The 14,595-nt window shown below is 52.8% G+C and overlaps 1 protein-coding gene across 1 annotated transcript; it reads right to left on the bottom strand.

Annotated features, from left to right (window-relative positions):
• Window positions 1–2,778: 2,778 nt before the first annotated feature.
• On the bottom strand, window positions 2,779–8,872 carry SMIM4 (small integral membrane protein 4). Its single transcript, XM_032290645.1, has 3 exons — window positions 8,529–8,872; window positions 6,842–7,212; window positions 2,779–2,881 (listed from the first exon to the last, which is right to left on the bottom strand). The coding sequence occupies exons 1-3, from the start codon at window positions 8,870–8,872 to the stop codon at window positions 2,820–2,822; spliced, it is 777 nt and encodes a 258-aa protein (XP_032146536.1). The 3' UTR covers window positions 2,779–2,819.
• Window positions 8,873–14,595: the final 5,723 nt, after the last annotated feature.

The raw sequence follows: 14,595 nt of genomic DNA, 5'->3' as shown, positions 1-14,595 counted from the left end.
TAGAACTGCTAGATAAACAAAAAATAACTCATTTATTAGGTGGTTTTTGTTTTTTGCTGTAATACTCTTGTACCATTTTTAGGTACTTTCTCTATCAATTCAGATGATAAAGTAACACTCCAAAGCCCATGTTCTTTCCCCAACACTGTGGAGGTGGAGTTGTAGCAATAAATGCGAATTAGGTTTTCAGCATTCTGAAATAAGTGCTGTAGTTTTTGAAATTTATTAAAATTTTATGCTCTGTAGTTTATAGTTGGTGGCATTGCAGTTTTTTTTTTTTTTTTTTTGGAGACAGGGTCTCACTCCATTGCCCAGGCTAGAGTGCAGTCTCGACCTCCCAGCTTAGGTTATTCTCCCACCTCAGCCTCTCAAATAGCTGTGACTACAGGTGCACACCACCATGCCAGGCTGATTTTTTGTACTTTTTGTAGATACTGGGTTTCGCCATGTTTCCCAGGCTGGTCTTGAAATCCTGGGCTCAAGCAATCCTCCCATCTCATCCTCCCAAAGTGCTGGGATTATAGACATGAGCTACCACTCCTGGCTTTAAGTTCCCATAAGTAGGATAGAGTCATATTCCTAGTAGGAGAGTTAAAAATATTTTTGAGGCAAAATTCTTTACCTTAGCTGGGCACAGTGGCTCACGCCTATAATCCCAACACTTTGGTAGGCCAAGGTGGGAGGACTACTTGAGCCCAAGATTTTGAGACCGGCCTGGTCAACATAGCAAGTCCCTGTGTCTACAAAAACTTTAAAAATTAGCCAGGCATGGTAGCTGGCTAGTCCCAGCTACAGGAGAAGGTTAGGAAGGAGGATCACTTGAGCTCAAGAGTTCAAGACTGCAGTGAACTATAATCAGGCCACTGACCTCCAGCCTGGGTGACAGTGAAACCCTATCTCAAAAAAAAAAAAAAAAAGCTTACATCTTGGTTAACAAATGAGTTCTCACTCACAGTTTCCAAACTAATGTGCTCTGAAAACCTGTCTTCCATTGAATACAGTCATTGCTTTGGTAGTCTACCTGCCTAAAGTCAGAAGTTGTCCAGTCTTTCTTCTTTTAATAGAGATGGAATCTGTGGCCTTGAACTCCGTGCCTCAAGCAGTCCTACCTGAGCCTCCCAAAGTGCTTGGCTTACAGGTGTGAGCCACCATGCCTGATCATTATTTTCAAAGTCTGTTGTCCTTCAATAAATTAACATTCTAATGAAAAGAAGAAAAAGAAATGAAGGGGAAAGCCAACATGAAATTCAGTCTAATGGTTCTCAGTGGGGTGGAAGTAGGGGGATGGGCCAGGGAATGAACCCACAGCAGGCACTGAAGTTAGCCAGTGGTTTTATTAAGTTTTAATATTATTCTTTGTAAAAGGTATGACATATTCTCTACATGTGTCAACTATTAAACTCCTAAAGCAATATGGGTGAGGGCAAACATATAGAATATGGCCATGTAATTGAGAGAATGATATATTTGATACAGCAGGCAAGTCACTAAAAATGGTTCATCAGGTTTACCAGGAATCCTAGATGACACAACTGGGCATGAGAATACAATGAACCACTGTCCCCTCCCTGGTGGTGGATAGGTCATTACTGGCCTTTCACATTCAAGCCATCTTGCAGCCATGACTAAGGGCTTGCTGTACTGTAGTGTAGGTAGTGCTTTAATGAGATCTGAGTAGTTAATGGTTCTTTACTGAATTGGTTCTAATGTAAGTGGACTAAAATTAAAAGGTGTTTGCTTTTTTTTTTTTTTTTTTTGAGACAGAGCCGCCTCCGCCAGGCTGGAGTACAGTGGTGTGATCTCAGCTCACTGCAACCCCCACCTCCCGGGTTCAAGCAATTCTCCTGCCTTAGCCTCCTGAGTAGCTGAGACTATAGGCATGCGCCACCATGCCCAGCTAATTTTTGTATTTTTAGTAGAGACAGGGTTCCACCGTGTTGGCCAGGATGGTTTCGAACTCCTTACCTTGTGATCCACTCGCCTTGGCCTCCCAAAGTGCTGGGATTACAGGCGTGAGCTACCATGCCTGACCACTGTCTGCTTTTTCTACTAGGCTGATCCAAACTTACACTGGGTCAAATTGCCAAATCACTCAGTAGACTGAGCCTCTGATGAGTCTGAGATTGCTTTACACTGTGTAGGTTCACTTTCTCAGAGAAGGAGCAACTGTTTCTAGCAGCTGAATGGAAGAGCAGCATCTTCATCACAGAGTGGTGTGAAACCTGTTGCCCATGGTCCTCATGAAGGCCCAGCCCTTGTAGTTTAGTGGAGCCAAGCAAGGGAAGGGCTTATTTCTGTTCACAAGAATACTAGCATGAGAAATGTATAGTCAGCAATTTCCACCACCCTAGCAAAAAGTTTATAATCTAGTAGCTGGCAGAAATGTAACCTGCATAATGATCCTGGTTTAAATGGCCTTGCATTGGAGAATGTGTCCATAATTTGATTTGAATTCTGCAAAACAGTAAATAAGGTAAATAAGGTTATCATTAGTTGCCTAAAAACAAAGTTGCCTAAAACAATTCGGGCTGCACTGAAAAGCATCCTGATTGATCCTTGAATTGTTTAAGAATTATTTCATGGACTTGATTCATTGAGTAAGTGTTTTAGGAGGAAATAATTTTCCCACAAGTGCTGTCCAGCGGTGACTTGGGAAGCACTCAAGCAGAGATGGAGCTATAAAAATTCTTTGCAAGGACAGTTACTGTAATATTGTGCAGCTGCTAAAGGACAAGCTGTGTCAGAACAAGAAATCTGAAAAGGCGCTGAAACCACTAGTAAAAATTCATATTGACTTTATTGACTGCTGAAGTTCAGTCTCATTCATCTTCCAGCCTTCTCTGATACTGTCTTTCTGAGGCTTTTCTACGGTAGACATCATCTGTATCAAACAAAAAATTGCTTAGATTTTTAAGAAACATATTTAAAATTAAAACACTCAATCTGAGTAATTTAGCTAATAGTCTAGGTCTACCACTTATTTCTGAATCTCGGCATTAATGTTTAACTCAATGCCAAAATAAATTTAAAGCAAAACTTGAGTTAGATGAGGACTACGTTAATGGAGTTCTAGACCTAAATAGGGTAAAAGTGGGTGTCCTGAAAGATAGAATCATGTCTTAGCACATCTCGTAGCGTTTTAAGATTTCCCTCACTTCCTTCTCCCCATAATTTCAATTCTGTGCTCTGAAGTCATTTTTCTTTCTTTTTTTTTTTTCTTTTCTTTTTTTTGATTGAAACGAGTACTAAGACAGGTAGAAGTCATCCTTCTTAACTAAAACCTGGCTCCTCAAAGGCACTTCTTGCCTCTTGGCTCTCTGCTGGCTCCCTCTCCCACACCCAGAAACCTTCAGGTGAGGAGCGTAAATCAGTTTCCTTGTTCCAGCTGCTGCTTTGCCAGACCTTTGATTCTTAACCTTCGTGTAAACAATCTTCTTCCTGGCCGGGCGTGGTGGCTCACCCCTGTAATCCCAGCACTTTGGGAGGCTGAGGTGGGCAGATCACAAGGTTAGGAGTTTGAGACCAGTTTGGCCAGTGAAACCCTGTCTCTATTAAAAATACAAAAATTTGGGGCCAGGCACAGTGGCTTATGCCTGTAATCCCAGCACTTTGGGAGGCCAAGGTGGGCAGATCACAAAGTCAGGAGATCGAGACCATCCTAGCTAACATGGTAAAACCCTGTCGCTTAAAAAAAAAAACTGCCAGGCATAGTGGCCTGCGCCTGTAGACCCAGCTACTCGGAAGGCTGAGGCAGCAGAGTCGCTTATACCTGGGAGGTGGAAGTTGCAGTGACCCAAGATTGCACCACTGCACTCCAGCCTCGGCAACAGAGCCAGCCTCTGTCTTAAAAAAAAAAAAAAAAAAAAAACTTCCTTCATGGCTCATGCCATTTTTCTGCCACCATCTTTCTTTGGCACCCGCCTCTCCCTCATGCCCCTTCGTCACTGAAAGTGCTGGCCTTTAGCTCAGGTTCCTTGCCCGTGTCCTGTGCCTTCCCCAGATACCACTATTACCCATGGGGATGAAGCTTCAGCCCCCTTCACCTTCAACATCTTCCAGTCACTTGCAGAGCTCCTCTGAAGGATTTCTGTTCAGACTGCAACCTCCATTACCTTTCCAGCCCTCCTGTCCTCGGACCTCACATTGCTTCCCCAGGCCTTTGGCCCCTGTCTTCCCACATCAGCCACCTCTTATTCTTTCTCCTGGCAAGTCAGCTAAAATTCCTTCACACTCTTGTCAATATTTTAACTTCCTGACACACTCTCAAAACCCCAACCACTGATTAATCCAACTTCCTCCCTTCCCCATGCTTCACCCTGCTAGCTGTGCACTGAGGGGCCAACTGATGCCTCTAAGTGGATCCACTGAGATGTTTGACAATCCTGTTTCCTCAGCCATGATCCTGAGTCTTCTTTACCCACCTCCAAATGGCCATGAACTATTCCTTCACAGAGGAAAGTCATTATAAAGAACTTTTCCAGCTAACTTCCAATGGCTTACTCCTGCCACCCAACTCTGCTCCCACCCTCTCCAGGGTCTAGTATCTCCAGGCTCTCTCCAGCCTCTCCTTCTAGATCATTATTTGCATATCCTACAGTCTCTCCTAGAGGAAGGGGGGGTACCTTCACAGAGCCAGACTTCTTTACCCTCCTGTCTTCTGTGATAAATCGTCCTGGTTTCCCTCCTTGCCTCTCTGGCCATTTTCAGTTACCCTTAAAATGTTGGGGTTTGACTTCTAGCACAATTTGCTTATGAATGATCACAAACCCCAATTTCTGGCCCACATTGCCTCCTAAGCTTCAGCTCTGTATAACCATATATCTACCTCATTGCATCCCAAATGGTGGCCAGGATGGCCCTGCCTGTGTTCTGCACCTTCAGGAAATGTATCACCCCTGCCCCAGCTGTCCCACCAGAAGCCTCCACTCATCTCCTGCATCCACCCACTCACCATGCTGTCAGTACTACCTCTGAGCTATCTCTTACTTGCAGCCCTTCCTGGCATCCCTTCTGCCCCAACCTAGACGAGGCCACCATCTCAACTCTGGACAGCCATACAGCATAACTGTTTCTGCCAATCTTCCACAGGGAGCCAATCTCCACATGTTAAATCCTCTCCTTATAACTACTCAATCCTTGGGATCCACTCTTGGTTCTTCAGTCCCTTTGCCACCCTGCCCAGGCACCCTTCTAGCCATTCCCACTCTGTTCATCTGCTTCAGTCCCTCAAACACACAGCATACTCTCCACAAGTGCTCCTACCACTGCCATGGAGAGCCTTTCAATACCACACACCTTCCCCTCATCTGGCTGACACCTACTCAGTCTTGAGGTCCTACTTTACTTGTAGCTGCTTCCGGAAGCCTTCTTGCACCATGTAGTCCAGCTGATGCTCCCACCAGAGACTCCTGTGTTCCTCCCACATCTTCCTCTCAGCACTGATCACTCTGTGTGGTAACTGTCTTTATCATCTTCTTTCCCATTAGAACTTATCTGGAGTGAGGGACAACTCTGCCTTGTTCATTCTGTCCCCTCAAGAATGCTCATTAAGTATCAATGAATGGATGAACAGAAGGACTAAGGAGCTTTAGGAATCACTAATGTAACATTTCTTTAAAATGTGGGTTGGCAATTCACAAGTGATATTGTTTCAGGAGAGGGGCAAAGCAGAGGGAATGGGGAAGTCCTCCTGAAAGGAACTGGCCTATCCAGAGTTAATGGTCAGTAATGCATTACCACTTTTTTTTTTTTTTTTTTTTTTTTTTTTTTGAGATGGAGTCTCACTCTCATCTAGGCTGGCATGCAATGACACAATCTCAGCTCACTGCAACATCTGCCCCCTGGGTTCAAGTGATCCTGCCTCAGCCTCCCAAGTAGCTGGGATTACAGGTGCCCACCACCACGCCCAGCTAATTATTTGTATTTTTAATAGAGACAGGGTTTCTGTATGTTGGTGAGGCTGATCTCAAACTCTTTTTTTTTTTTTTTTTTTTTTGAGGCGGAGTTTCGCTCTTGTTACCCAGGCTGGAGTGCAATGGCGTGATCTCGGCTCACCGCAACCTCCGCCTCCTGGGTTCAGGCAATTCTCCTGCCTCAGCCTCCTGAGTAGCTGGGATTACAGGCACGTGCCACCATGCCCAGCTAATTTTTTGTAGTTTTAGTAGAGACGGGGTTTCACCATGTTGACCAGGATGGTCTCGATCTCTTGACCTCGTGATCCACCCGCCTCGGCCTCCCAAAGTGCTGGGATTATAGGCGTGAGCCACCGCGCCCGGCTGATCTCAAACTCTTGACCTCATGATCCGCCCACCTTGGCCTCTCAGTGTTGGGATTACAGGCGTGAGCCACTGCGCCCGGCGCATTACCACTGTCTTTACAGTGCTGATCATCTGGACCCACACCAAAGACCTGATGCCAGTGTCTACCCTGTAAAGACAATGGTAATTAGCAAAGCCAGGCAGAACAGCTTCCTCCAGAGTTTGGACAGAAGAGTCCAAAGATAACTAGCCAGTTAGGAGTTTCTCTGAACCTTCAGATCCACCCCCTTTTACAATTGTGAGCAAGTCTGTTCCTTAGGCCCAAACGATGTCACCGGCAGGGGTAAAGGGCAGGACTGGAGGCACGTGACCTCTCTACTAAGTGCAGGGAAGGTCGCAAGGCTGGACGTTAATGTGCCTGGCCTACAGGAGAGCCGGGCCGCCCTGACTGCCAAGCGAATGGGACTGCACTTGCCCAGCGCTCTGAGTGCAATGCGCGGTCTGCAATCTGAGAATACTCCCCAGAAAAACGGATCCCTGCCGCCTCATGCCTTCCTGAAAGAGACTGCTACCCCCTCACTTACAGAAAGTCTCCTGGCCCACGCGTATGTTAATCATGATCCACTCCATCGTCCCTCCCAGGACAAAAAAGAAGGGCAGGAACCGGTAGATGCCGAATCGCCGCTTCCCGGGCACCCGCTGCAGAATCCGTCTCACCTGGGCCTTGGGAAACATGCTCGAACGAGGTCGTGGAGAGGGGTACGGCGGAACCACGCACTGGATTGCCCGGACGCAGCCGAGGCCGCCCCGCGCGTTCTCGCCGTGTACGGCTGCCTGGGCGACAAGCGAGCACCGCCCTCCGCCACTGACTGGTACGCGCACGAGTGCCGGAGCTGGGCGGCGACCTCCGAAAGCGAGGGGGAGCCGCCAATCAGAGTACTGCAAGGCGCGCGTGCTCCGTGAGGCCGAGCAGGGCCTGAAGCAGCTGGCGCAGGCGCCTCAGCTCTGGAGGTGGGGCGGCCCAAAAGGGAGGGGCAGCCCACGTGGCGTCGGCCCGGCCCCGCCTCCTGGCCGCCCCAGTGCGGGAGAGAGTTTAAGAGACTACCCCCTACTCTGCCACCGCCATTTTTATTCCTAACATGCTGCTAGAAGTGATGACCCTCTCTCACGGACTAAGTATGTACAGCACCATATTCCAAAATGCAGTTATTCACTGACTTGCGTTTATTTCGGAGACGTGATTGGTGCCTAGACTTCTAAAGTAACAGAATTTGATATGGAGTGTTGAACGCTGAGCTTTATCAATTATCACAGCAAAAATCTAAGTAAGCGCTGCGTGAGATCCCCAAAATTAACAAAAGCTACCTTGTATGGGGCACTTACCGTTCCACAGGCACCTGTAGGTGCTTTAGTCACAATAATCGCAGAAGAGCACGATAATTAAAGAGCACGAGCTCTGTTGTCAAATCACATCCCTGCTCTATAGGTGCTCCCTTAACCCATGTGTGCCTCAATTCTCTAAGCCGTAAAATGGAGGCCTTCCTTGCTCTGACGCTGTGAGGATTTAGTGCGGTAATATAAATGATGCACTGAACACAGTCCTGGAGCATAGTAACTGATTAACATTAGTTATAATATTCATTATGATGATGATAATGATTGGCAGCGCCCTTGTTCTCCACATGGATTTCCGAACATGGTTTTTGTTTGTTTTTTGAGACAGGATCTCACTGTTATCCAGGCTGGAGTGCAGTGGCGCGATCTCGGCTCACTGCAACCTCCTCCTCCCAGGCTCAAGCCATCCTCCCACCGCAGCCTCCCTAGTAGCTGGGACTACAGGCGCACACCACCACATCCAGCTAATTTTTTAATTTTTTGTAGAGACGAGGGATTGCCCAGGCTGGTCTCAAACTCCTGAGCTCAAGAGATCCTCCTGCCTTGGCCTCCCAAAGTGCTGTGGTTACAGGCGTGAGCCACCGCGTTCAGTCTGAACGTATATTCTTTACATGTATTCTCTTAACTGAAAATTTGAGAGACTATGCCAGGTAGAAGCAGGGCTCTGGCTTAAGAAAATTCACTTGTCATTGCGTCCTCTCATGCTGCTGTGCTTGCTGAAGGTAACTGAAAGGGGCAGTCATCCCATTACCTAGAGATAAGATAACAACTGCAGAAACAGCTTTGAGAAGGGAGACAACCATTAGACAATCTAAGGAAGGTAAATGAACACTTAGAACCAATGAAACGATTTGACGATATGGACACAAAATATACAAAAGCAGACTGGAGAAGAGAGCAAGCAGGGCCCCAGAAAGGGTCACAGGGCCCGCAGTGAGCAGCCTGAGCTGCCGCCCATACAACCGGCTTTGGAGAGCCAGCCAGGAAGCCTCTTTCTCCTCCAGGTCAACTCCATCCAAGCAGGCACACACACACAGGCTTGATGCTCGCTCCCATTTCTGCAGGTGGTTTTGACGGCTGGACTGCAGGCATCCCCTCTCCTGGAGGAGGTTCACGTGTGGCCAGATTCCCAGCACACCCACTAGCTCACTGGGGCCCTGGGGGCACCACCACCCTCCAGCGCATCCTATGGGCTCATTCTTTACCAGTTCCCGGGCCATGGGCTGCCACACTGTAGGTCTTCAATCAAGGTTCAGTGGAGTTTCGAATATACACACACTCTGAAAGCCAGCGAGGCCACCTCAGGAAACAACGGGCGCCCAGCTGGCTGGCTCCCCTCCGACCTGGGCCACGGGTGCTGGGTCTGCCTCCTCCGGACCCGGCGCACAACCTGGTATGCGTGCGGGCTCAGAATACGGACCTGAGCAAAAGAAATGCGAGTGGAGAGGGGTTCTGAGCAGGAAAGAGGAATTTCATTGGAAAGCCTGGCAACATAGCTAGAAAATACCGCAGCATCTCACGAGGGTCCTGCATTGGGAAACGGGGAGTTGGCAGGTCGGTGCAGCCAGTGACCGCGGCCCATAGCCCTGCAGCGCACGGCCCAGTCACCTGGTTGAGTTAGAAGGGGTCATCCTAGCGGGAGAAGAGTCTGCCTTAGTGGACAGCGGCTGCCCTGCGGGCCCCTCGGTCTCCCCCAGCGTGGGCCTGGCACCGGGGAGCGCGGGAAGGGCTCTTTGTTAGATTAGTGAGTGATCTGGCCCGGGCTCTGGTCATTGGGCAGTCAGTCCAAGCCCGGATTCGGGGGACCAGGACCCCGGGAAAGGAGGGCACAAGGACTAGGGGGAGGGGCGGAGGATCTGGGGTCAGAAACATCCAGAGGCGCAGGGAAGCGGGCGGACCCAGGAGCGGAGAGGAAGGCAGAGGACCAGGGGGTCGGGGGAGACCCGCCGCTCTCCAGCTGTCTCCTCTCGGCGCCTTGGCCGTCCGGAGCCTCTCGGGGACGGCCGCTCTTAGGCCCTCTGACTTCCAGGGCTGGGGTCGGGGAAAGGCGCCGCCATCGCCGGCGTGACGGCCGAAGGGGGGCGCAAAGTCCTCCAGGGCCGCGCCGGAGACTGGGGGAGGGGGCTGGGGAGCCCGTCCCGCCCCACCCCGCCGGGTCCGGGGCCTCCCGCCCCTCGGCCCAAGGGGCGCGCCCATTGGCAGACCGGGCTCCGCGCGCCGCACCCATTGGCCGGCCGCCGTGAGAAGCACGAGGCCACCGTGGCGGGCTCGCAGTCGGAGGGCGGCGGGCGGCGGGAGGGCTGAGGGCAGCGCGGGCTGCGGGCGGCGCGCAGTGGGCATGGCGGGTGCGGGGCTGCGGGCGGCCGCTCGACGCTGGCTACTGTGCGGAGGCCACGGCGGGCCGCGAGCCGCCTCGTCCTCGCCCTCCTGCCCTGGCTGCGGCCCCCCAGGTCCCAGCGCCCCCTGCCCAAGCGCCCCGGCATCCGCCGACCTCAGCGCGCACCTATGGGCTCGTTACCAGGACATGCGGAGACTGGTGCACGGTGGGTGAGCCGGGGCGGGACGTGCGCCGGGGTATCTTCGCGTGGACGGACGGACTGAGCCCCAGGGCTCCGGAGCCCAAGGGCCGGGCGGCTTTTCGCGAGAGGCTTCTGCCGGTCATCCCGGGGGCCTCTGGGGCGCCTCGACGCCCGGGGGCGGGCGGGAGGTTGGGGCTCCTAGAGCGGCTGTCGGAGTGCTGGGCCCCAGCTGCCTTCCTTCGGGGTCCCGCCAGCAGTCAGGCTGCGGCGGAAACTCCCCCAACCCCTTGTTCTCCGCGGGCTCTTAGTTGGGGCAGGAGAGTGCTGTGGACAAAGCCAGCGAGCGGCGCTAGGCAGAACTGGCTCCTAGGGACGGCCGGACCAACGGGGACAACCGGCTGGACTTCCCAGACATACTTCGATGTCGCCCAAGAGGTCCAGCCCCCTCTCAGCCCGGGAAGCGAAGGCTGGGAGGAACTAAATCACCCCCGCCCCCTGGAGCTCAGACCAGGGCTGCAGGGGGCACTTAACCTCCCTGCCTGCTCTCTCCCTCTGAGAAACGGCTTGGGGAGGCTGAGTCCCCTTCTCGGAGAGGGCCGACCGGGGCGCAATAGTGAGGCCCCAGAGCTGAGAGTGCTGGACATCGGCCCGCTTGTCTCCGTGGGTCTAGTGGGGCCCTGCTTCTGGAGCAGGCCGATGTGGGTTGTGACCCTATCATTGACCAGCTGGGTGGCCCCCTGCAAGCCTTACCCTCTCTCAAACATGAAACGGGGGCCTCGCTGTCCCAGGGTTGGGTGACGACTGGAACCAGGCCAAGTGGGGGCAGGGGAGCTTCCGGAGGAACCCCCAGGGGTGACATGGCTTTCATTGCCTGAAAAGACAAAGTGGCCCTGTCTGGAAGATTCCAACTGGCTAGACGGGGGCTTTCACTCCGGCTTTGTAGGGTGGCGGAGACTCACTTCTCGACAAGTGAAGGCAGGATGGTAAAGGCCACTGAGGAATGGTCGTTTTGAAGCCTTGGGCATCTGTCCACCCTCGAAGTTCTGGGTTGAGTTTGTGTCTGTGGAGGGGCGGCTCAGCGGTATTTAATAAGTGTTTGCTCTGGGCCTGGAGAAGACCCTCTGAGTGGCCTGAGAAGCCTGCCTTGGAAGTTTCAGGGAGGAGCATGGGGATCTACTGGACATTGGCCTCCTGGGCCTGCCTGCAACTTTGGAGCTTCACAGCCCTCTAAGCTCCTCGTTAGGCAAGGAGCAAAGGCATTTCCACTGAGATCCCATGGTGGCCACCAGCTGGAGCCAGCTTCACACCCCTGGGCACCAAGGTTCGCTTTGGGCTAATGCCCATGGGCTGAGAGGAGCGCATCAGGTCCCCCAGCCCCCACCCACCTGGTCTCAATGTGCTGACGTTGGGCAGCTAGGCTGAGGAGGGGCAGAGTGATTAACGCAGGTGGGGTAACTTGAATGGTGATCAGTCCCGGTGCCTGTTACTGGGCGGTTTGGAGTAAGTGACTTCATCTCCTTGAGCCCCCATTTCTTCCTCTGGCTGATTGGGGAATTAGTGGGACTGCTTCAAAGGACTGGAGTGAGGATTGAACAAGACAACCCTCTAAGGCATCCACAAGTGTGGCTGCTAGAGAGCAGTTGGCCCTGGGACCTGGAGCCATGGGTAGGTGTGGAAGCTGGGGCTGAGGAGAAAGGAGGGCAAGGGCTGGACATGCTGGGTGGGGCACACCCTCAGCTGGCCCCCACACCACCACCACCTGTGGAAGGGAGTGGGCCACTGTTGCCCTGGAGCTAAGGGTTTCCTAGTCCAGAAATCAGGCCAGGCGGCCAGACCCTGTGGCTATTTACCCATCCTGCTTTGTTCCTGGGAGGACTGTCTGCCCCTTGGCCCCTGGGAATATCCTTAAGGGCAAGGGTGAACGCCTGGACCTAGTCAGGACTCTGTGTCAGCAAGGGGCTGTACTGGGAAGATCACCAAGAGTCACAACCACAGTTGGTACCCACGAACTGAGGGCCATGGGGAGGGCAAGGCCTAGGGTCCTCGTGGCACCAGGGCCCTGGGCCTTGAAGGGCAGCTCAGAAGCAGTTCCCTAGAGGGCTGCAGCTGACAGTCTTACTTGCATCCATGTGAAGACTCCTGTCTTCACCCATGGATCTGTGGAGCAGCCGCTCTGTGCTGGCCTGGGAAACCAGCCACACCTGATCCCCCACCCACACCCTGAACTTGGCTCCAAAGGAAAGGGGTGGGGATGGAACCCTGTGTTCCCAGGGTGCATGAAGCACATCAGTGAGGTGTCTGACTTGAGTACAGCTGCTGCCAGGCACATTGTGGGGCTCCCCTGGCCCTCTGGCCTGGCAGCTTCTGCTTTGTGATTGGGACTGGGGTTGTGGCTGAGACAGGGATCCCCTGGAGGCTTAGAGCCAGGGCCCCTGCAAGGCAGTGTCCTGTGTACCTAGTCCTGCCTGCTCCCTTCTCCCTGCAGCCCCTGCTCCTGGAGGGACACGGGGAAATTGGGGACAAGATGCTCAAGAGCTCAGGAAGCATATCACCCATTTAATCCTGTATATGTGCAGGTGCAGAGTGGGATTGCTGCACAGAGCAGCACCTTCCTTATGACCCTCTTAGTAATTCTGTAGGTTGGTACAATTTTTTTTTAATGTTTGCAGAGACAGGGTATCGCTATACAGCCTAGGCTGGTCTTGAACTAGTGGGCTTCAAGCAATCCTCTCACCTCAACCTCCTGAGTAGCTAGGACTATAGGCGTGCGCCACCATGCCCCACTTCATACAATTTTTCCTACCCTTTTAGAAAAAAGGAAACTGAGTCCCAAGAGGTGAGGTGATGTTTCTGAAGTCACAGCCATGAGAGGGAGGGCCTGGTCTTCCTGCCTGACTTCATTGCACGCGGCCTTCCCAGCGCATTTTCTTTCCCTTCCACTTTCCCCATTGTACAGATAGGGAAACCAGGCAGGTAACGTGGGGCCCCTCAGCCTCATCTGCTTCCTTGGGACCCAGAGCCCATGCTGCACAGTGACCTGCTCAGCTTCCTGGTGTGGGCCTCAAAGCCACTGCAGCCTCCTGGGAGCAGCAAGGGACTTGAGGTGGCCACGACCACATCCCCAGAAGGAGCAGCCTGGATAATGGCCCAGAACCTGACATCACGTCCTGCATGTTGTAATTACCAATGTTCCCTGGCTAGAGCCAGCAAATGTCATTATATGGGCTGTTGGGCAGCTGAAATCTGATTAGAGGGGCCTCACTCTCCCCAGGCTGTGGGAGGTGCACAGAGCTGGCAGTCCAACAGCAGAGGGGCTCCCCATCCTACCAATGGTCCTGAGCTCCAGTCCCAGTTCTGGGCAGGGTAGAAAGTCAGCATCCATGGCCTCAGCCCCCTAGTCTGGCCATACAGAGCTAGCCATTCTGGGTTGGAGTCCTCAGTGCCTACATGCTATCCTCACACATAAAAACCCCAGGGAGGCTGAGAGATGAGGCCATAGGGCAGGGCAGCGCAGAGGAGTTGAGAGGAGCAGAAGAGCCTTTGAATTGTAGGGGGCCAAACAGTGGTGCTCCTGCATGGGTGTTGAGCAAGTGGGAGGATTTGCACTATAGAGCATCCCAAAAGCAGTTATTCTGGAGCTAGGCAGTGAGGAGCTGAGTGACTGCTGCCAGGGTTCTAGCATGGCCCTGTGTCTGATAGGGCTAGGTGGTGAGAGCCTGGAGTAGTCATGGGCTCAGTGCACTTGGTGAGCTGCAGGGGAATAGTGTAATGCAGGCAGGTGTAACCATGGGGAGGGGAGTGCCAGCCATGGGACCTGCCCACTGCCAACTCCACCTTACCCTAACCTTGTGACCCTGGGCCTGTTTGACCATCTGCAGCACTGGAATAAGAGCTGCCATTGTGGGGTGTTTCTGAGGCTCACAGGGCTGGGCCCCCACAGCATCCCCAGGAGCCATAGCTGCTGCAGTGCTCATCATCCCCATCACTGCCTCCCTGCATCTCCTTCCACTAGACCTCCTGCCGCCTGAGGTCTGCAGTCTCCTGAACCCAGCAGCCATCTATGCCAACAATGAGATCAGCCTACGTGACGTTGAGGTCTATGGCTTTGACTATGACTACACCCTGGCCCAGTATGCAGACGCATTGCACCCCGAGATCTTCTGTGCTGCCCGCGACATCCTGATTGAGCACTACAAGGTGAGAGGGGTCCTTGCCACCAACACAACCAGGGCCTGGAGGCTGGCAGGACCCACCTTGGCCTAAGCTCAGGGCTGAGTCATGGGGCTCCCTTGGCCCTCTGACCTGGCAGCTGCCCTGGACAAGTGGCTGGATGACCCCCTGGGGTGGCCATCCAGCCAGCAGGTCTGACAGTGCTATTGGCTTAGGCCTGGCCCTTTTACCCCGACAGTACCCAGAGGGGATTC

Source organism: Sapajus apella, unplaced genomic scaffold, assembly GCF_009761245.1.
Source record: "Sapajus apella isolate SASKATOON/1434 unplaced genomic scaffold, GSC_monkey_1.0 scaffold23, whole genome shotgun sequence".
Lineage (NCBI taxonomy): Eukaryota > Metazoa > Chordata > Mammalia > Primates > Cebidae > Sapajus > Sapajus apella.
The sequence above is the reverse complement of the archived record's forward strand: the minus strand, read 5'-3'. Positions and strand labels throughout refer to the sequence as shown.